A 24,526-nucleotide genomic window follows, 5' to 3' on the forward strand; every position below is an offset into this window, starting at 1 on the left:
CTACAGCCATGGTTAATCCAGGCCCTGATGACCACATCTGGGAAATATATACGCTAGTAACACTGAAGGCTTTTTTTTAAAAAAAAAAAATCTTCCTCAGCCCTCAGAGTACAACCAGGTGTGTCCACACTGCACCCAGCAAGCAGACTAGGCCCACCTTTACCATGATTTGATTGGCTGTTTTTTTTCTGAGGCAAGATAGAGAGATAAGGATAGAGCCAGACTTTCAGTCTGAATCTGCTTTTTTTCCATGGGTTGAGTGTGACAAGTTTTTCTCTCCTGTTTTTTGTTTAAATTGTTGTTTATTTCCTTATGGCTTGTTTGACAGAGACAGACTGGTCTTTGTTCACTTTATTGGATCAACACCAGTTGGCCCTCAGGAAAACTTCAGCAAAACCACCCCATGTGGCCAGCTTCCGTTGTGAAATCCCTAGGTAATGTCATCCTAACTCAACCCAGATTATAATTTGAGTCGGTTATGATATGAACCAAGACAGAGAGAATCTTGTCAAAAGGTGGTTGAAGTGGCTAGTTGTTGCTGAAGCCCATTCTCACTAGCATCCTCACTAAATTCCCATGGCTGCCTCAAAAAATAACCCACAAATGTCTGTCACTCCAGGTAACAGACCATGTCAGACCTCACCAAAGGGATTGACATCCTTCAGAGGCTACTTCAAAAAGGTAGAGCAGGAACCCAATTTTCTGTTACCACATAATAGCAGGAATACAGGTAGTCCTCGTTTACTGACCATAATTGGGACTGGGAACATGGTTGCTAAGTGTAACCGCAACTGTGCTTCGTTTTACATCAACTTTTCTTTGCTTTACTGAGCTAGGGATGCTGTAAATGCAAGAATTCATCATGTAGTTATTTTTTTTCATCACTGTCTTAACTGTGAACAGTCGCCAAGCAAGGATTACCTGTACTTGTTCTGAAGTAAGAGGATTTAATGAGTTTAGTCTGGTGAAAATGCATCAGCTAGGCATAAATATTTTCACACTTTCGTGGCACACAAGGACATCTATGATTGGGAACAGCAAAAGCAATTTTTATTACGCTGCTTCTAAAGCTTTTATTTGAAACGCTTTAGGTCTAAAAAGCTCAATTTTTAGGCAGTTGAGATTTTTTTCTTCTCCAGGAAGTGTAAAATGTTAGTTTAACAACATGCTCTAAAAAGTATGCTGACTTTAAAAAAATAGCTGATATTTAAATCAGTTCAAATCTTGTTTCTGTTAAAATCTGTGTCTATTATTCTATGGAAGCTGGGAAACAACTTCCAGTGGAGATAATGGATAAACACAAGTCTTATCATTTGACAAAAAAAGGTAAAAAATAAAATTAAAATAATAAAATAAAAAATAAAAATAATAAGGGGGGAAAAAAAACCCTCAAAAGAAGACTCAACGGACTGCTGTGTCTTTTCCTAACATCAGTTTTCTATGTTTCTGTATTGTAGTGGCTGCTTTATTATTGCTTCTGTTTTGAAAATGTGAGGCTCCCTTGCAAATTCTCAGTGTCATTTATAAATGTCTAGTAAATACTGGAGGAAGAAAATGGAGAAAGACTCTATGCTAGGACATGGAGTTGCACAGTACCACATATGCAAGCTTTCTTTGCTTTTTATCCATTTCCAATCCTTAGTACAAGTTGTCCTCGACTTACAACAGTTCGTTTAGTGGCCATTCAAAATTACAACAGCACTGAAAAAAGTGAATGCCCATTTTTCACACTTATGACCATTGCAGCATCCCCATGATCACATGATTAAAATAGGGATGCTTGGCAACTGGCTCGTATTTATGACGGTTGCAGTGTTCCAGGGTCATGTAATCCCCTTTTGCGACCTGACAAGCAGAGTCAATAGGGAAGCCACTTTCACTTAACAACTGTGTTACTAACAACTGTAATGATTCATTTAACAACTGTGGCAAGAAAAGTCATAAAATGGGACAAAACCCACTTAACAAATGTCTCATTTAACAACATAAAATTTGGGCTCAGTTGTAGGCATAAGTCAAGGAGTTCCTGCACAATGCTTCTTAAGCTTTTTGCTCTTAGGATCCCTTCCTACTTTTAAAAATTAGGGGGGACCGCCAAAGAGCTTCTGTTTGTATGGTTTATATTTATCATTATTTATCACCCTAAAAATTTAAATTAATGCATTCATAAAAGATTGATTGAATCATGTAAAATAACAACATTAAACCCACTAGCTATAACATAAATATATACAATAACATACGATCCGAATAGTGATATTGTTTTAAAAAATTTTGAAAATATCTTCAATATCTAGTAAATAATTTTGCTTTTAGGTATACCAACAAAGGAATAATAAGCTGTCCAGATTCACCTTGTAGAGGAGATGGTGGCATAAAAATTTAATAAATAAATCAAATAAATGTAAAAATTGAAATATGGATTTCTATTTGAAATATAGCTTGCATTTGTTACTTTCATTAGCATTATTCACTGTAACATCTGTAATGATTGGCTATATTAATTATACATAAACTAACATTTGAAATTAAAGAAAAGGGAGGCGCTGAATATTTTTAGGTATGGAATCTGTTTTATCAATGGCTAAATGAGAGAAACAGGAGTTAGAACTCCCTAAAAGTACAAGAGAAATATTAATTTTAATGTTAGGGTTGATTTCTGTAACTTATTAATTTTTATTAATATTAACAATTAATATGCATTAATATTATGAGGGAAAAGAACTGTCATTATGAAATTACTATTAGAGAATACGATTATTATTATTATTATTATCATAATGAATATTACTCAAAATAATTGTAACCCGACAACATACTGTCTTTATGGATTTTGAACATGTTGCTCTTTCTATTTATATTAATAAAAAAATAAAAAAATAAATTATACATAATCAGCTCTAATGCTTTGAATTATCCTTTTTGCACATACAAGCAAATCATTTGAAAGTTTGCATTCCCCAAATGAAATTGGGAATGCTATTGTTTTCTAATTTAAGGACTTTGTCATCTGATACAATTGCCACGAACAATTTAATATTTTAGTATTTAATTTGAAATAATAAGTCCTAACCCAGATTTACCGAAACAAACATATTACAAGAGATTAATTCTGCATCTTTTAAAATTTCTGTTGTGAAATAATATTTCTATTTCTGTTGCCAAAAGAAAAATAATGCTCATGCTGTGACTTGTTGGAAATGAGCTGACAAGCTTTATTCTTGTGTGATACACTGTAGTTCTTTGCCGTTCAACAGTTTAGATTTGTCTTTAATTACTGCTGAGGTGTTGTGTTTTTTTTCTTTTTAACTTTTTCTTTGACTAGTCATATCACTTTTTATTGAGGATTACTTCATTTTTAAGCAGTGAGAGCTAAAATGTAGGAAGGAACTTGTGCAATTTGTTTGAGTGGGTATGTCTATCAAATATTTCTCTTCCTATATTTAAAATGCTCTCAAACTTGTTGGCTCCAAAAACCTTAGATCTTAAGCCTGCACATGAAACCTGGATCTACCATCTGAGCCTCATTACTTATTTACACATTTCTAAAGATTAAATAGAAATCTGTCTGGTTAAATGATGTGGTTTACGGAGAACAATAATATTGTTTACTATACATGGATCATTAATTATTATAACTGTAAGTACTGAAAGAAGTGAAATAACTTAGAAAAAGGAGTGGCTAATCAATAATACCAGGGTTGTCCATTTCTATTAACTCAATTTTATTCTAAAACATTTCAATCTAAAACATGAGCAATAAGTAGAGAAAGCTATCCCCTAATCTTTTTAAATATAATATTATTACAAATATTAGTCCTCATAACAATACCTCTAGAATTATATTTAAAAATCACTCAAAAATAGCAGCGAAGAAACACTAAATTTGGTCATTCATTAAATTGCTGAGTTCCCATCTAAGAAAGTAACATACATACATACATACATACATACATACATACATACATATAGTGTGGTGTGTGTGTGTGTGTGTGTGTGTCTATCTATCCCCTCCATCAAAATATACCCACAGACATACACAAGTACAGAGAGAGAGCAGTACTAATGCACTTACTTCAGCTTATGATACATTTCGCCTCCCCCTGCCACACACACAATGTTCTTATCCAGCCAAAACCTTCATATAATTAAAAACCACAGGCACTCATTCAAAGTGTCAGATCAAAAGGTTAATGTGCTATGGTAGAGAGGAAGTACTTATATTATATCCTTGAACTTTTATTTTAAGTTTACAGCATTTAAAAACAAGTTAAGTCAAACTCTGGCCAAAGCTAATATTACATCATATGATTGAAAAACATTAATCATAGTTGTTTTAAATCAGTTGATCCAGATATTTGGCTTGATGAAAAAAGCTTGTGAGGACTGGCTAGAAATGTACTTCTTAAGGCTGAAACTTAAATATATGAACTGATTTCTACTACTGGAAGCAAGACAAAGCACTATGAAATGTTTCTAGAATCTTCAGCAATCTCAAAAAAAAAATAGTTAGAAGGCAATAGTGAAAAATATTTTGGGAAACTTGGGAAATGATATACCATCTGTATGAAATTATATCTTGTAACATCTTTCAGCTCCGAGGTACTGAGAGCAATAGAAAATGTTATTGAAGATGTTATCATGAGTTTGTCCAGAAATAAAGCACCTATTCTTATCTTAAGAAACAGATCTGATTGGGGAAATATACAGTAAGTAAACCATGCTTGCTAATGTATTTTATGCAAACATGATGGGTAAAATATGAATTGTATATTTATATATTTATTACATCTGATTAAATTTGTAACCTTTGATTTAAATTGCAAGTGCCAAAGATAACATGAAAACTTTTGGTTAACAACCTACATTCTCAAGGATTAGATTAGACTCAAGCAATTCTATAGTCTTTGAATCAGAATCTAATTATGTACCAGAGGTGGTATACAGCAGGTTCTGACCAGTTCTGGAGAACTGGTAGTGGAAATTTCTCTGCCTCCTGAGTCCCAGCTGATCGGGAGGGAATGGGGATTTAACAGTAACCTTCCCCTGGAGTGGGGTGGGAATGGAGATTTTACAGTATCCTTCCCCTGCCACAACCACCAAGCCAGGCGTACAGAAACAGTAGCAAAAAAACCTATGTTGAATCCCACCACTGTTCTGTACCTACTCATGATCAGCAAAGCTTCAGTTTATTTCTGGTTTACCTGCAGCATATTTTAAAGTATCACTAAAATAGTCTTTCCATTGAAATGCTGATGCTTTACAGAAATTGTGAACAGGTATTCTTCCCTTTTGCTTCACCCCAAATCCTTACTGCAGGGCTTACTTATGCTGACACTTTTAGGAATTTCCCCTCCTGGCAGGAGCTGTTCAATTTATCAACAGAACTGAGGGTTGGCAAATATCTGTGTAAGGTGAGAATAGGAGCTTTTTTGAAACTTCAGAACCTTGTGTTATTTGGAGTGGGTATTGATCGAATGCTGCTTTTTACACTTCTAATGATCAGCTTATTTGAGTTTGTACTAGCCAGCTGACTGATGTTCTCAGGAGAAGAGGAGGTAAAGCATGGAAGTGCCATTAGTGACACTAGTAACACCAATGGGGGGATTAAAATGTTTTACTACTGGTTCTGTGGGTGTGGCTTGGTGGGTGTGGCTTGGCTTGGTGGCTGTGGCTTGGTGGGCATGGCAGGGGAAGGATTCTGTAAAATCTCCATTCCCACCCCACTCCAGGGAAAGGTTACTGCAAAATCCCCATTTCCTCCCGATCAGCTGGGACTCGGAAGGCAGAGAATAGATGGGGGCGGGGCCAGTCAGTGGTGGTATTTACCAGTTCTCCAAACTACTCAAAATTTCCACTACCAGTTCGCCAGAACTGGTCAGAACCTACTGAATACCACCTGTGTAACACTTCTTAGTAACAAAGAATGACATGGAAACAAATCAGCTGCCAATTAAGTGCTCACTATTCAGGAAATTAAATATTAATTCCAACTGTTAGCTTAATATGGAAGGCAATGGAGATGACTGACAGAAAAGAAAAAAGAAAAAAAATCTAGTAAATCAAAGAATTGTTTTAAATGATAGTGTGGAATATTGATACTAGGGTTTACAGATTATAGGCAGGTCAGTATGACAGAACTATTCCTGAATCTCATCAATAAAGATCTAAAAATATAGAATTGTTAATAGATGTGTCTTTTTTATTATCTATTTTTTTAAAAAAAATGTTTTAACTGCTATGAAAGAAGAAAGGGCACCAGAAATCCAAGAGGTATAATACTAGTGAAGAATTTATTCTATGTTTTCACTTCGTTTATTATGCAGCTACATAATATGTTTTTGAATTTTATAATTCAGAAATTTGCAATTGACTTAAACTGTATTACATTTGGTAACGTGAAAATTATTATTGCTATTATTCAATTTTATATATTCAGTTTTAGTCTACTAAAATTTGGGAGAGACCACATTGATGATAGAATAAAATTTCACAATTAGAAGTTTCAAGAACTGCTGCATAACCAAAAGTTAATGTCAGGGTTCCAAGAAATAGTTCCATCGCAAGCAAAACTCCGAGGCATTTGGAATCCTCAAAGAATAGTTTTATTGGAAATATCAAATTGGCACATATGTGGTGAAAACCAACTCTGAGCAACCCCTTGGTTTTCACCTAATTAAAAGTTTTTCCCCCAACCCCAAACAATCAGTCACATGGCCCAATCAATGCAGCATCTGCTCGTCTGGTGACATCACTCCTCCTTCCTCCAGCCAGTTGTGAGAACGTCCCTGGTTCCCAGGCGAAAGAATTTTATTTTGACTACAGAATCCCAGCTATCTCTAATCCCGCCCCCTCTTTCCCTCACTCCAGTGTGGCAGCACTGAAGCTCCTAGATGGCTTCAGCCAGGTCAGCTTCAGGGTTGACAGCTACATGATAGATTAAACATTGCAACTCTAGCTCCATCTATAACTAAAAGTTTTGCTAACATGTTTTGTTGGAGTTACTTTAGTCTGGGTTTGTGAATTTTAGAATAGGAAATTTTGAAGTCTGTTCACCTCCTTGAGTACTATGAAATAAATACAATAAGGGCTGGACTAATTAACTGGAAATCAAAGTTTAAGCCCAAAGAAAATAAGTAGAAAGAAAATAACCCACTTCTGAGTTTAGATTCACTTGATTTTTGTTTATATACATAATAAAGCAAACCAAAATAATTTTATATGTAATGCTATTACCTAATCATGTTACCTAATCACATTCTTTCTAAATATAAGGAAAACTGAAATTTGACTGTAATTTGTATCAAATTTAAATGACAAGAGTTTTCTATGCAACCACTGAAGTAAAATGAAATTAAACATGATGACTAACTTACTCTGGATTCATTTCAGTACCTTGAGAAATCACAAGTTTTCTAAGACTGGAAGATTTATTATGATTTTATAATGTAGTATCTTCTGCCACCTTAAGGATATAAAAAGTAGTGACTTTAGATAGCAAAACACAGCATTAATAACTGTTTCCTAATATTTTGTATAAATGAGCCCCATATTTCATTATACTTATCCATACAAAGTCTATGTCTATAGGCAAAGTAACAGATATAAACAGGATTTCAATCCATTAAATAAACGGGAGTGTACAGAATGTGTTTCATTCTGGACTTTAAAAATGTTTCAGACCCTTTTGTGTAGGTAATGGTAACTGCTTCTCTCCACCAAGGAGAGAATGTTTGTCCCTACATTTATGAATCCTGTGGAATTTCAGAGAAAGTTTGAGATTCAGGGATTTTCTCTAAGGTGGGCAGTTTGACTGAGGCTTTAGTCACTTCTTGGAATAGTGGTGGCAGGGGCTTGGATTGTACCATCCCTATGAAGCCTTTCTCTGTGTATCTCCCTGTATTATACTATCCTGTGCATTTCCCTAAACACCCATTGTGTACTCCCTGGGTGTTGGTCTTGGGGTGGATCTTGTTTGATTGGGAGATGGAGCACCAGGTGAGACATCTGGAGCTCCATTGGAGAAAGACAAAGAGAAAGACAAACTGGTTTTTATGATTCAAAACCCATATTGAGAATTAACTTGAAGTGGTAAATACAGTGAAACTTCAATATTTCCCTGCTCTTAAGGCTTAATACATCTACTGATAGCCATCTAGTGGCCTGGAAATATTAGGCTCCATTGTGGTCATAAATTGAGGATTACCTGCACATTTTATCTTTTTTCCTCTAATCTTTAGTGCAAAAAATATTCTTGACTTTTATGTAATACTACCAATCCTGATGAATAAAATATCAGATTATTAGTTCTTATTTTAAATTCCTGCTTGGTTTTCAAAATTAGTTTTACAGAGGCTGTAGGTTTGCAGATGATATCTAATTGCACCACACAGCAAATAAGAAGTGACAGTCCTAAATCAGCACCAAAGTTTGGTAAGTTAAAGAAACTCAGCAATATATCGAGCTATTTAGTTCAAAAACATTTCATTCCAATTCAAAGAATGCACAAATGGATCTGATCATTTAATTGGGATCCACTTTTGTCCTCTTTGTGTCAGGATAACTTGTACAACAATTTGTTTTGATTTGAAGCATAAACTTTTGTTTCATAAAATCCAAAGCTTTGCAAGTCTATTTAGTAAGAATAATAAAGAAATAAGCGAGTTGCTAAAATATCTTTGGGTTAAAACTTCCTGGATGTACATAATAAGGTAATCCTCCTGTAATTTTGCATGTATTCTTGTTTCTCTTGTTTCGCATAGTGGTATAATTATGTCATTGTTCCTATTGATAAGCAGAGATGCAGTCATTGTATATATTTTAAAGAAAACATACGTCATACCAAAGTGAATCCATCTCCATATTTTAATGTATTTTCCATTACGCCATCTACACATGAAGCCTTAGCATTCTTCAATTCAACATTCTCACATTATTTATAACTTCCTGTTTATCTGTTTTATTTGACACAAACTCTTCAATGTATGTTTCTCACACAAAGCTTCTAGATCTCCAAATGCCTCAGTCACTGTTTCTACACTTTTATATCATTCCCATAGGTATTCCTATTCTCTTCATGTCACCTGGTTCTTTTTTTTTCCTTCTGGATCACATTTATTCGGAATATTCTTTCCCCCCCCCCCAAACTTCTTCCATTATCACCATTCCCTGGAGGATAACGTAAACTTACCAACCTATGGATTCCTCTACAGTGTTTCCAACTTATACCTCTACAATAATCCTGATTACCTCAGTTCATATTTTCTGACATCTTTTAGTTCTTTTATTCAATTAAATCTTTGAATACCTTCACTTCTGTGCATGTATTCGACACTTGTACTCTATATTATCCCTTTCTTCAGATTGATTATATACTTTCCCTTTCTCTTAGTTCCACAAACACACACTATAAGTATTTTTCTTTCATTTCATTTCATTTATTAATTCATGCTCTTTACCATTTAAGCCTTTTTATTCCAGGTTGCAATTTTTCTATGCTATGGTTGTCACCGAGTAAGTGAATAAATATTGATTTCCATTGTTTGTTGTGGTTTTCATCAACTGAGGTGTTGACATAAAGCCTTACTGTCAGATAAGATTTAGACTAGGTTGTCATATCTTTGCAAATAATGCCATCAGTAAGAGAAATAATTTGTATGCCAAGAACTTGAAGATAAAATACAAGGGATGCAAATGTTTCAGGTGGCAACTGTATGAGGTTTTGCTTTATGTTTCAGCTTTGTGTCTTAAAATATTATCTATAATTTACAAGATGGTTCAGACAAACACGTATGCAACAAAAAGGTAATAATCATATTTATATGTATTTGTAAGGTTAAAATAAACATATACAATATTTATTCACTTTATCTTTGTGAGAATTAGTGAGAGTCAAGTCTGGGAAACTTACTCAAATTACATTTCTGCCTTTTTATAGAACTATTGTCTTAGTAGTGAATATTCTTCAGTTATTCCTACTGCCAATTAAAATTTCATAGAAACAACCTCAAGAGGTATCAAATGATACTTGCATTTTAACGACATCACACAAAATTATGTAATACTTGTGTTAGATGTCTTGGCAAAAATTTTATATCATTAGTATATTGACATATACTATACATTTTGATGCTGTGGCTTGTAACAGACGCCTATGATGTGATTCCTACCCTGTGAACTTATTGTGCAAAAGTGAATTAATTTCATAAAAGCTTATTTGTGCTGTACAAACATAGCCTCTGTGATAGCATTTCTATTGTGATCTTCCCTACCATAATATTGTTTGAAATATTGAAGCAGTAAAGTTATTCATTGAAACAAAATCTACTTCACCATTCTGAAATATTTTTGAAAGTGGTTCTACTAAATATATTACATCTGAGATTATCTAATTAGCCTACAAGACTGCTGTGTTTTTATGACGCCAGAATAGCTGTTTCAAGTTTCAGATAAATTAGTATGGTTGACCAAATTTTATTCATTTAATGATTACCAATAAGAGAATGAAAGGAATCATTTATTCCATAATCAAATCCAAACTTTACAGATGCCACAAGAGCAGTTTAGTAAGTTAGCCTACATCAAAAATAATATTTATTACATTTAAATTTTTCTCTAAGCATCTCAAATCAGGATTCATCATTTTCCATGCCACTTCCTAAGCTTTTCTCCACTCTTATGGTAAAAGAGATTGGAAGAGAAAGTAACCAGCTCCTTTTTTGGTTGCATAGTGGTCTGAATATTGTCTTCCTCATCTTAACTCCACAAACTCTGACAACTTGTAAAAATCATTGTTGAAATATTCTGCATAAGAATAGTCCTGAACACTCCCTTAGGGATTTTCCCTACAATTTTTAATTATTGTGGGTTCCATTTAGAAGAGACAAAACATAAAATTCAAAGAAGATGACAGAAGAGTGGGACAATGTCCACAGGCAATACTTATGGGATGCCCTTTGCTAAATATTCATGAGTACTATTTTCTAAGTAGCATTGAAATCTCTTGAGACTGTCATTATTTTATTTTAAAACTACATTTTATTCTGACAGAGATATCTTTTACACTGATACAGTACTTTTTGGTAACCAGAGGGTTGTGGACAATATTATAAATGACATTTGCTGTATGCTCAAGATACCCAGAAGGACTCTACATATTGTTAAGTATTAAATATCTCTTACATGATCTATAATAGCTTAATACATTTTGTGGAGAAAAAGTACAAAATACTATTTTTATTAATTTTCCACAATAGTAAACACAGATAGACATGATAAAATAAAAATAGAAAAGTCATATCTAAAGAATAGATTTGTTGGCAGTTGCAAATCACAGAAAGGGGGATAAAGTGTGTGTGTGTGTGTGTGTGTGTGTGTGTTTTTGTGTGTGTGTGTAAAAAAAATATGGGATGGTCTTTTGTCATTTCCTTTCTCTAATGACACTCCAGAAGCAAATTATACAGTATAGCCAAAATAAAATAATTCTTATTTGCTCTTTCTGTGACTGCTCACTTACACTATAATCCACCTTGAAAAAGAAACATTTCAGCCTATTGTTTAAATACTATAGTTCAAAAGGGAGATATCATCCTCCTATGCTCCAGCAAGTCTGTCACTGCCAGAAAATTTCCTAAACTTTTCCCGTTTGCTAAACAAAAAAATGCAGTTGCATGGTTTTGAGGGATTGGTTATTAAAGAACTTAAATATTGTCTAGAAAAGACAATTTGGAGGATAGTGGTCAATTTTCTATAAATGTCAAATTGGTATGGAAATAAGTCATGCTATTTATGAACCTGAGGAAATAGTTCCCTAAGGCAATATTAAATTCAGCCAATCCAAGAACTGATAAAATTTCCTGTGACTACAGTAATTAAGAACACTATCACATCATTTATGTTCATTTAGGATAAACATTTTTTCCCATCTAGCGTATAAATAATGATTAGATATATTATCCTGGTGACTATATAATTATTATCTGAAATTACTATTTTTTTTCTTTGCAGCTCTCCACTAGCAAAGGGTGTATTGCTGGTAATCTTAGTTATATTGAGGAGGATGGTACAAAAGTAAATTGTACTTGTAGTACCACAGTATGTATAATTCATTATTATTTCCCGATTTTATATAAGGTGCACATTTCTGTATTCTAGTTGAAGTACATAGATTACATGTTTTTGCTCAATGCATTATGAGGCCCTGTAATTTTTTATTCAGGAGCAACATTTCCCACTTCAGGTCTTTTAAAAAAAATAGACAAAAATGATTTTTTGCAAAATTACAAAAAAATCCTCTTTTTCATAATTGCTGGTAAATTCAGGATCGCAAACACATTCTCAGTGTTTATATTGTAGATATTGTATAATTATTGTTGTTCATCCATTCCATCAAAAATGGATAGAATTAGTGCAGTCTGCATAATTATTTTCAATATGACAATCTACAATAGCATTAAGTATAGTATGTTTAAATCTCTAGAGAAAGAATTCACATTGAATTATCCCAAATTTAGAGAAATTATACTTTAGCTCTCAAATAGTTCATGGCATCCATGTATATATTCAATAAGAGAAAAACCAGTATTTATATCCATTGGTTGTCTAATATGATAATCAAATTATTGAGCCGAGGTGGCGCAGTGGTTAAATGCAGCACTGCAGGCTACTGCTAGATCAGCAGTTCAGCGGTTCAAATCTCACTGGCTCAGGGTTGACTCAGCCTTCCATCCTTCCGAGGTGGGTAAAATGAGGACCCGGATTGTTGGGGGCAATATGCTGACTCTCTGTAAACCGCTTAGAGAGGGCTGAAAGCCCTATGAAGCGGTATATAAGTCTACTGCTATATTGCTATTGCTATTGATGCTTGGATATAATTTTACTGAACTGACTATCTGTACTTTTTTAACTTGTACCTAACTAGTGCACATTGTGGAAAAATCTTTTTCTGCAATTATGCAGTCTTCACCTTACCTCTGAGTGGTGAATGTTTTTACTATTTTACTAGCAAAATACTAGAGAGGGTTGCTTTTCTTTCTCCAATGGATTTTATTTAATCAAATAAAATCCCAATTCATAAAGTATTTCTAATGTATTAGCCCCATCACCACTATAAGGTAATAACTCTTGAAGGATGGTTAGAATTAGTGTGTTAACATATAAAACCATAACACTTACAAAGTAATGTAGAATTATTATAGTTTATTGTTTTGGAAAATACTTTTAGAAATTTACTTTTGCTTTTTATTGTCTAATTTATTTGAAAGAATGATTTTCCTCAGTTTCTAAAACAATTTGATGTCTGTTTTTTTAGACACCTGTACCATCTAATGTAGAAGGAATAAGAAGTATCCTTTAAGCAAAATGTATAGATTAAAGAAATTAAAAAACAAAATGAAGACTCGAATACAAAATTTACTAAAGATTCCATATAAAGTGGCATCGCTGATGCTATAATTGTTCACATTATAGTAACAGAAAATTATATAATTTCCAATACTTTATGTAGTGCAATTAAATTCCAGTATATTTTCTTGAACCCTTTAACTTTACAGATTTGATTACAGATGCAAAATTTATTCTAATTATAGAAAAAGATGCAACTTTTCAGAGACTGTTAGATGACAACTTCTGCTGTAAAATGTCCCCAAGTATAATAATTACGGTACAAGTTTACATTTTTCTAAGCAAATCCAATCATTTCAAATAAACCTAATTATCCAGATACATTTCAATTCAATTGTATCTGGTTTCAGAAGGAAAACTGCCTTGGTCATACTATGAGGTGGACTACTACCAATATAATCTGAAAGCATAAACCTGTTAAAAATCTCCTGAATTCATTTCAGCAATTTTCAATGCTATCAATTATGCCCTTCTTGTAAATACCTTGTTTAATATGTTATAGTGATTCTACTGATAGCTAGATTATTTTTTGAGAAAATGGTGCTAAGTTTCTGCTCAACCACAATGACATTTGTGCTTTGGGGCTGTTATGTTATTTTCCATGCCATGTGAAACTGGTAAGTGAAGTAATTCAGATGTTAAGCATGCAGTGGCACCAGCATAGTGATCATAGGCTGTTCTGTTCTATTCCTGGGGTAACATGGAGGGATTATCCTATCATCCCAAAATGACAACATGGTCATCACCACAAAATCATTCCAAAGGAATAATGTAAGCAGTACTGTTAAGCCAAATCTGATGTACCTAGTAGCACTTCATGTCGGAAGAAGTCAGGAAGGAGCAATAATCAGCAAGAACAGGTAAATCTCAACAAGTCTGGTTTTCCAAGTCAGGAGAGGTAATACAGGAGATTGCAAGTGTTATCTTCAACCATTTGCTTGGTAAACCATTTGTTTATTTATGGTCAAACCACACAAGTCCAGTCATATCATTAAGTAATAACTGGTGCCCATTATTCCCCGAAAGCCGGGGTTTCAGCCTCATATTTACACAGCTTTCACACAGTAATATGATCACTGTCAGCTTGAAGGCTTATAGTTCTTCTCATACTCCGCAGAAGTAATAGAAAAAAGGTTCTGATTCAGGCTAAAATAGCAAGAGCTATGTCTCCCTAGACTAGTTTTGTCACCTTTCCTTTTTTCATCTTCTGAAGACTTAGCTACAGACAGAAATACATCATCTGAAAACCTTAATCAGTGTTTGATTGTGGGACTGTACTGACAGATAGCTGACGAGTTAAAGCTGAGTCTAGTTAAAGTAGAAGCTTAGTGGTTTGCCTATCCAGGAAAATATAGGAAAAAACCTACAGTATATCAGCAATGCCACATTGCTCTAAGGGTCAAGTGCACGCTTTGGAGGGGTTGCAGATTTATCTTTGTCATTAAGGCACAAAAGCACTTTCCTACTTAACAGAGATTTAACTGGCTTCAGTGGGCCTCCATTAGTTCCAACAACAATGCATTGTTGGATAGCAGAGAGCTTTATATAGTGGAAAGAATGCATGGGAAGAGAAACACTAAAGTTAGGAGTGTAACTGAAGGTATTCTTGAGACCGGTGCTTGTATGAAAGAAAATAAAGATAAGCTTTATTTAGAAAATAATTCTGTGATAGAAAAGCCTTAGTTATTTTATCTATGGATAAGAATTTGTCATGTGAGCTTACATTATGGAAAAAGAGTGGCCCAGAGAAGTACCTGAAGTGTATGATCACAAGGAAAAGAAAAAGAGAACAGAGAGAGAGAGAGAAAAGAAAGTGATGAAATCCCTGAGAATGCTAATCTAATCAAAAGGATATATGTTACATGGAGATGTGCTAACTGGGTCTTTTTAGAGAAGGAATGAAGATAAACGTACAGAATCCTTCCAATGACTGTCTCTGTGTCTATTGTCCACAGTGACCAGTAGGTTCATAGGTAAAGAAAGCTGGTGTGTGCAGAGCAGAATTCCAGTTTTCATTGTGTGTGAATATGCTCTGAATTCAGAATTTAGTGGATATAAAATATGTGGGAAGAGTTACTATCTCTAGTCAGGGGTGTGACTAAGTATTTAAGTATTTAAGTATGTATTTAAGTATTTAATAAATTTATAGGCCGCCCAATCCCGAAGGACTCTGGGCCCTTTACAGAAATACATTTTTTTAAAAATAAAGAATTAAAAATAGAGGAAAAAAAACAGATTAAAAGATCACTTCATGCACTCAATATAGGCGGGGCTGGACCTCATTCATGAGGTCAACAGCCCCAGGCCTGCCGGAATAGCCAGGTTTTGGTAACCTTTCAGAAAGCCAGGAGAGGATCCGGATCTCTGGGGGTAGATCATTCCATAGGGTCGGAGCGGCTACAGAGAAGGCCCTCCCCCGGGGAGCCACCAGACAACATTGTCTGGTCGACGGCACCTGGAGAAGGCCCACCCTGTGTAATCTTATCGGCCATTGGGAGGTATGCGGCAGAAGACGGTCTCGCAGATATCCGGGTCCTAGGCCATGTAGGGCTTTAAAGGTAATAACCAGCACCTTGAAACGCGTTCGGAGACCGATAGGGAGCCAGTGCAGCTCGCGGAGGATAGGTGTAACGTGGGTGTATCTTGGTACACCCAATATCGCTCGTGCGGCTGCATTCTGGACCAATTGTAGTCTCCGAACACTTTTCAGGGGCAGCCCCATGTAGAGCGTGTTACAGTAGTCGAGTCTTGAGGTGACGAGGGCGTGAGTGACCGTTTGAAGTGCCTCTTGATCCAGATAGGGGCTCAACTGGTGCACCAGATGGACCTGGGCAAAGGTCCCCCTAGTCACAGCTGACAAGTGATGTTCTAATGTCAGCTGCGGGTCCAGGAGGACACCCAAGTTGCGGACCCTCTCTGAGGGGTGTAAAGTTTCACCCCCCAGGCTTAGAGATGGAATATCTGGACTGTCCTTGGGGGGCAACATCCACAGCCACTCGGTCTTGTCAGGATTGAGTGCGAGTTTGTTCACTCCCATCCAGACCCTGACTAGAGCAGTGTGGGGACCAAGGCAAATCTTTCAGATGGGTTGTCACCTTATCATTACCTGCATTACACAATGAAATCCTCTTGGCATTTATCCATATGTACTTTGAGACAGTGGAAATACTTTTTTTAAAAAATTTTTTGCAAGTCTTCTAAATGGTGATACCTGCCTGATTTGTATCTAAAAGCAGGTTTACTTTTTGGATTTTTTAAAATTCTTTTAATTAGCACTGTATGTTATGTCTTAATTCCTGTTTTTCACCATTTTTAATACACCTTTTAGAAATTAATTTTATTGGTGTATATTTTAATGTATTTGTATTAATGTTTCATTCATTTAATATGAACAATTGTAAAAAAAAAAGATTATACTCATTGGAAGCTGAATTGGGAATTCTGTAATGAAGGATTTTGCTGAGTAGTACAACCGTGTCTAAACAGATATTGAAAAATGTGTCATTGTTGTAAATATAGTAATTATTTCTTCAGGGAAAAGGTGTACCAGATATCAATACAAGACTACTAATCAGAAAATTATGGGATACTTGTCATATACCAATCTTTGCTCTCATGGATGCTGACCCACATGGTAAGTTTCTATACCCTTTGCAAAAAAGGTTTCTATACCCTTTGTAAAAAGTACACTGCACTTCTCAGATTTTGCAAATTATCTTGCTGTTTGCTTAATATTTTTTTCATCTTTATTTTACCTGCCACTTTTTCCATACTTCCCATTCAACATAGTTCTGTTGCATTTTGGAATGCATTTTTCATTCTGCTTCAAATTAGCCAGTTCATTTACAGTTCATTCTATTGGGACATTAATCCATCACTAATACTTTTTCATACAAGAGTCTTTTTCTCTTCCTTCAGACATTCTACTATATTCTATTTTCTTCACTTTCTTTCATTTCTTTTTTCTTTTTCTCCATTGCTACTGACTAGGAACTTTAAAACTCTGTGTCTTCTCTGGGACAACTTTGTCATGCATATACTTGGTATTAATTAATTCATTTGGAATTCATTGCTAAAACATTGTAAAAAATAACTGGGAAATATTGTTTCTGTACAGGTATTGAAATAATGAGTATCTACAAATATGGATCTGTGGTAAGTTTTTATTAAATTTAAACTTGTCATATTATTTCACAGTGAATGAAATGTAACAGCATGTGTTTGCATGTGTGTGTGTGTGTGCGCGTGCGCGCATGTGTGCGCACACACACATACTTTATCTCTTTCTCATATTTTGGCTTGGAATTGCAAAATTGGTTTGAAACCAAACTGATTGGGATTGGTCACACAATTAGAACATCAATTCATATGTTGAGAATTCTGGTAGGTAGAATTGCAAGTTAGATAAAAAGGTCAAAAATATACTGGCAGTTCATTCAGAGCACTCCTACTGGCATTAACAATAATCAGTATGTTTTTAAAAAATAAAAATAAACTTGGCAGGGAGTGGGGGACAATAATCAGTAATAACATGGAAGCCAGGAGAAACTCCAATTCAGACTACAGTCATAGCTTAATCTATGGAACCACAAGATTTCTAGAGAGACAAATCAAGAGAACACTTGTATCTTGTTGACAACTATTTGCCTATGCTTTCATGGGGGGGGGGGGGAGGTTGAATTGCATGTCATACTTTAACTGTTATGGTTGAAGAATAAAAAGGGTAAAAGAATTTTAAAAGAGCAGGCTGAGAGATATAATGAGAATGTTAAGCCTGCATGGATGGCGAAACAAATTTAGATTGAAAAGTTGATGGACTAAAAATAGGAAAGTATAAAAAAAGTTTTAACTGGTTAAAATTTGTATCACGACAACACCTAGGTCTTAAAATAAGAAGACGGAAAACTTATGCAAAACAGAGTCACATTGATTTATGGTACTTCAAAAAAAGCACATATCCTATGTGTCATTAATATTTTATTGTTTACTTATTAGATTACAGAATACCGCTCTCATATTCAGAAGCTAAAGATGGTATACATAATATTCCTTTCTCTTATTTTCCCCTCAACACTTCTGGTTTGGAACAGTCATTGGCCCAAAGTCTAAAGTCTACAAAAGGATAGACAGAAAAACCTGGGTGTTCTTGGTGCCTCAACTATGGGACCACCCAATCTTCTCTATTCTGAGAAGAGAATAAGTATAAAAAGTGTTCACACAACATGAAACCATTTTTGTTATTAAATATTTCAGTGAAGAAAACTTTTAGGGCATATTTGTAGTAGTTATTCAACTGAGGTATAGCTCAATTTCACTCCTAGTCTGTGAGGTAAATATCATTCCATCCCAAATCTTTCCAATTTTTTTTTTTTAATAATCAAGCACAAGGTTAGCTATGACACATCAATATACGGTTTTGGGAAAATGCTTAACTCCCTCTTCCCTTCGGTAAGGAATAACAAGTTGAGCCACAAATATAGAATACCCAACCATAATGTTTGCTGCAGCATTGCATGCCTATGGTACTGGAAGCATTTAGAATACCTAAGCTTGGAATGGAAGGTATTTCTTCAACAGGCCTTCCCCTTAACTGTATTTCCTTACTTGATTAGCAGATATCTTTCTACATCTGATGTGGTGTAAAAGCAGTTCATCAAAATCTTGCAGAGAGGGAAATGAATATACACACTCCCACATGTTGCCTCACCCCACAAATGCTCACTTTGCACATCAGAGAAGAAGAGAATTAGGCTCCATTGCATACTGTAACATTTGTTGTTGTCCCATTTGGCTAATTTAACTGCTATTGCCACATAAAGAAGTGTTTTTTTTTTATTTTGAATATGCTTTCTGTTTTGCTTTGGTCTAATACAGAACACATTAATTCATAAATGGATGTAACCCATAATTTTTATCATGAAATTTTAAAAGCGTTGATTCAAATAATGCAGTGAAAAAGAGAACTTGATTCTCCCATTATCTAATCAATTAGCACTCCCACAATTTGGAGGATAAAAATAATAAAATTTCCAAGTAGACAATTTTAAGAGGATAACCAGCAGCAAGGTGGATAGACTCAGCTACACCAGCTGTGTATACACAATTGGAAGAACTGAAGGACCAAGTTAAGGAGAGGCTCATGGAGAGTATCTATCTACGTATCTATTTGGATGCTAAGTGTCAATAGTGACTTGATGGCACATAATCAATCAATCAGAGTAGATATGCCTACAATGATATTAATCATTAAAAGCCTTATTTTATATTAAGTCTACTATAACAGATATATTGAGCAAAAAGATTGTGATTTCACATTTCAGTCAATGTCGTTTGAAGCCCATCGCCTCACAGTTCCAGCTGTAAGATGGCTTGGCCTCCTTCCATCTGACATTTATCGGTTAGTTTTTCTAACTATCATACTTTTAGTTTTTTTAAAAAGCAAAAAAAAGTTCATTTTTTTCTTAATAGTTAGAAGAGTTCTATTGATTTATTCTGCACAAATTTACAAGGGACAAGGCGGCAGGATAATTATAATTAGAATAGAGCTGGAAGGGACCTTGGAGGTCTTCTAGTGCTCAAGCAGGAATACCTATACCATTTCAGATAAGTGACTGTCCAGCCTCTTCTTAAAAACTTCCAGTGATGGAGCACCCACAATTTCTGAAGACCCTCATACATTTAAGAGTCTTGCTTGACTGGAGCTTTGACTTATTTACAATTTTTCATTCAGTTGTGGCATATAAAACTATGTATATTCCATGATTTAATAAGTATAGGTAGTCCTAGACTTACAACAGTTCATTTAATGACTGTTCAAAGTTACAATGGCACTGAAAAAGTGATTTATAACGGTTTTTCACACTTACAACCATTGCAGCATCCCCCGTGGTCACATGATCAAAATTCAGACGCTTGGCAACTGATTCATATTTATGACCGTTGCAGTGTCCCATAGTCATATGATCACCCTTTGTGACCTTCTGACAAGCAAAGTCAATAGGGAAGCCAGATTCACTTAACAACCGTGTCACTAACTTAACAATTGCAGTAATTCACTTAATAGCTGTGGTAAGGAAGGTCGTAAAATGGGGCAAAACTCAACTGTCTTATTTAGCAACATAAATTTGGGGCTCAGTCAAAAACTACCTGTATAAATGTAGAAATAAACAGTAAATACATACCAATTTAACTTAAGAATTTCAAGTCCCATGCTTACAATATATATTCTGATCTATTAGAGATTTCTGCCAGAACTTCCAAGTCTCTTCCAAATAACATGAAATGCTGAGTGATAGAACATAGAATAGAGTTGGAAGGGATCTTGGAGACTTCTAGTTCAATCCTCTCTTCAAGCAGGAGTCCTCAAGAGGAATGCTCCTCTCCAGACAATTGGCTACCCAGTCTCTTCTTAAAAGTCTCCAGTGATGGAACACTCACAACTTCTGAAGGCAATCCTCTCCGCTGGTTGATTGCTCGCACCATTAAGAAATTTCTTCTTAGTTCTAGGTTGCTTCTTTCCTTGGTTAGTTTCCAACCATTGTCTTGCCTGGAAAATAGTTTGACCCTCTCATTTTTGTAATAACTCCTCAAATATTGGAACAATGCTATCAACTCATTTCCAAATCTGTTTTTTGCTCAAACATTAAAATATGCAGCTCAAATAGTAGGCTTTCATTTAATAATTGTATTTCAGACTGTAAAAATGAATTATTTAAGGAATAATCATACAATTTAAAAACCTGCCATTTGGGCAGTATGTTCATGCAAGAATACAGATATGCTCTATCTGATTTTCTGCATGTTGGAGATATGAGAGGAGGGCTTTCTCTGCCCACTTTAATTTAAATTTTAAACACACGTTCCACTGTAGAACCGCATTATCTACCATTTTATCATATCTAGGTCTTAAGGAGCACTAGTGACTCTATCTCAATGCCTGGATGAGGGGGAAAATGGATAATGTCCCAAATGTGTAGCAAAAGACAACACCAGTTTCTAAGAGTATTAGAGCAGATATGAAGCATCCTGAACTATCATCCTCCTTTGTTCCTTTCCCTGTAGCAAAATGACAAAACAGGCAAGCACTAACTAATGAAATGTGGCAAGGAGACATGTTAAGTATGTTAGTGTTCCAACTATATGATAAGCCACTGGTAAGTAACACTTCATGGTCCCTAAAATGTGCAAAGGCTTTAGTTGAACATTAATATTTGACAGTATTAATCTTATTAGATTTTTATTTCAGTTTCATATTTATGAAAAATAAAAATAAGCTTTAACTGTAAAAATAAGCACAGACTAATCAAACTGTTTTTTTAGACTGAATGTTCCTAAGAGTGCACTAATTCCACTGACTAAAGAAGATCAGAGTAAACTAACTGCTTTACAGGCAAGACCATACACTGCTCATGAGTCAGCCTGGAAAAAAGAAGTAAGTATAGATCATAATAAATTCTGTATTTTATATTGTAAGCAGTTTTAATAGCAGATTCATTTATATTCTGCTGTTAGAGTTCTATTATGTGATGCAACTACTGTATATGTGCCCTCTTTAACTTGAGAATGACTAATTAAATAACTCCACATGAGCCTTCCTGTTATCTTCAGCCCATAGCTGATGTCAAGGGACTGGTTGCTCTGAGCCGAAATTTAACTAGTGTTTTCTTCAACGTTTCCTTGATCTTAGATGATATGTTGCATTTGACAGCAATGAACTGATTATATAATAATTTGTCTATCATCTATTGGCTACTTGGTTGGGACAGGTATGTCATTCCAGTCCACTCTCCTCTGAACAGTATGCCAGCAGCCATGTTGGCAAGTTATGTTCCCTTATGGTGTGTTCTATGCAGGGATCCCACAAATCCTTTATACAGTGTGTCAACATCCACGTCAGCCGTTACATGTGATGGCAGCCCTTGGTTTTAGTGGGAAAGTCTTCTTGATACATCCAGAGCTGCAGCCTAGTGTGAAATGTTAGCATAGCTACAGAAGTAGACTATCCACTTGAGATCCCTTGTAAAGTGTGCTGGTAAATTGTGGGAGTCTGGCAATACAGACACAGAAAATCCATGCTGACATGTTTGTGTTGCCTCATGGACCTAGAGGATAATACCGCTGGGTTTATGGAATTCTACTTGTCTCTGTTAGTATTAGAAAAGAATTGAAAAGAACTCCAGAACTCAGGTGCTCCTCTCTGCTGTTCAACATAAGCATTAGCTCGCCAGCCTAAATAATTTTTTTAAAAACTTAATTTTGATATTTGAATCAAGAAATAGTTTAAAAACAGGTCTGCATAATATAGCTTTGGCCTAAGCACCTTTGAACTGGATAAAATGTCTTAATGATTAGAAGCAGGTCTAAACACGCCTTCCTGCGTAAGGGCAAAACAAGGTGTGCTTCCAGAGGACTTTACAGATTCTAGTGTAGAAGAGGGCAGCGGAAAGTTGTCTCATGCTATAACACAGTTGAGGCTTAAACGCCTACCTAAAAAGGCAAAGAACATTGGCATTTAGTAGCTGCCTATGGCTAAAGGAAATGTCTGAGATGTATAGGCTTGACTTGTCCTGACAATGCGCTAGATTTAAAAGATGTAAATGAGGACAGAGAGGCAACAGGCAATTCATCTGGCACAATACTGTAGTAAAATAACCTCTGTAGCAAATAACCTCTGATGGTCTGTATTTTTGTATTTTTATGTTTTATTTTGTAATTTACATTTTATATTTATACTGTGGAATACATGGCATAAAATGCTTGTCTTTTGAATGATGCATCTATATTAATGTTGATTGAAATGTTAATTTCCAATGCTTTTCTTTTACAGTTAGATATTATGGAAACATCTAAAATGAAGGCTGAAATTCAAGCTCTCGCTTCATTTTCAACAGATTATCTTTCCAGGATATATTTGCCAAACAAGCTACAATTCGGTGGATGGATATGAATACCAGGACACTTTTAAAGATGTTTAATGAGTATTTTGACAGAATATAAATATTAAAAAAGTGAAAAGATGTAGAACATATAAGGAAACAAAAGAGAAGGTATAGATGGACTACATTCCTAATGGACTATAATTTATTTCAGAGGTGTTAAGGCAGGTCATACAAAATTTTCAGTTATGTAAAATATTTTCTATGTGAATTAGTATTCTCTTTAGTTTTCCTTTTTGATAGGAAGAATGATTTCTGATCTATTCTAATTAGTTTTCACATTTTATAATTGCATGTTTCAAAGAAAAAATACAGATGACAAAAGGATAGTAATATTGTTTCACAAATGCTTTATCAGTTTACTAATTAATTAAAAGGATTTGTTTATAATGTATTGAGTTTAAAAATATGATATAAAATTATAATAAATCAAGTAAGAAAGTCTTTATCATTATTCCCCGTAATTTAAATTTGTGACTATACCCTTCTTCCAAAAGGAGGGAACAGTTATATTCAGGTAGTCCTCAACTTACGCCTTAAATTTCTGTTGATGAGTGAGACATTTGTTAAATGCATTTCCCCCATTTTTACAACTTTTCTTGCTAGAGTTGTTAAGTGCAGCTGATAGCATGGTTGTTCAGTGAATCTGGCTTTCCTATTTTGCTTGTCAAAAGGTTGAAAAAGGTGATCACATGACTATGGGACACTGCAATAAATATGAAGCAGTTGCTAAGCATCTGAATGTTGATCACATGATCATAGGGATACTACAAAGGTTGTGTGAAAAATGGTCATAAGTCAATTTTTGCAGTGCCTATGTAACTTCAAAAGGTCACCAAATGAAGTGATGTAAGTCAAAGGCTACCTGTGACTAATATGTCTTTTGACAATAGTGAAGCAATGGTGAAAGATCCATTTACACACTTCAGATGCAATCCTCTATGGAGATTCTCAGTCATCCAGGTCATGGTTGTCCCAAAGGTGCTTTTTTCCAAGAGGCAACTAGACTTTCTGGTTTTTCTTTGAAGATGTTTCGCTTCTCATCCAAGAAGCTTCTTCTGTTCTGATTGAAGAAAGCTCCAAGTGGCCTCAACAACTTTGTAAAAAGAATGCAAATAACCAGCTGTGTGCAAGGAGTATAAATCCTTCCATTCCCCACCATTCGGCCAGAGCCAAAGAAGCTTCTTGGA

General features: G+C 34.9%; 1 protein-coding gene across 1 annotated transcript; it reads left to right on the top strand.

The window, feature by feature from the left end:
* Nucleotides 1-312: 312 nt before the first annotated feature.
* SPO11 (SPO11 initiator of meiotic double strand breaks) lies at nt 313-23,591 on the top strand. The gene is made up of 13 exons (XM_087720834.1): nt 313-434; nt 4,596-4,709; nt 8,345-8,433; nt 9,738-9,804; nt 11,050-11,158; nt 12,007-12,093; nt 13,310-13,343; nt 13,551-13,660; nt 16,936-17,035; nt 17,519-17,556; nt 19,722-19,798; nt 21,721-21,832; nt 23,228-23,591. Exons 1-13 carry the CDS (start codon nt 313-315, stop codon nt 23,345-23,347), a joined length of 1,179 nt encoding a protein of 392 aa, XP_087576960.1. The 3' UTR covers nt 23,348-23,591.
* The last annotated feature ends 935 nt before the right edge of the window (nt 23,592-24,526 follow it).

The sequence above is a fragment of the Thamnophis sirtalis genome, unplaced genomic scaffold (genome assembly GCF_051295495.1).
Source record: "Thamnophis sirtalis isolate CommonGarterSnake01/CBP01778 unplaced genomic scaffold, rThaSir2_p1.2 scaffold_7, whole genome shotgun sequence".
Classification (NCBI taxonomy): Eukaryota; Metazoa; Chordata; class Lepidosauria; order Squamata; family Natricidae; genus Thamnophis; species Thamnophis sirtalis.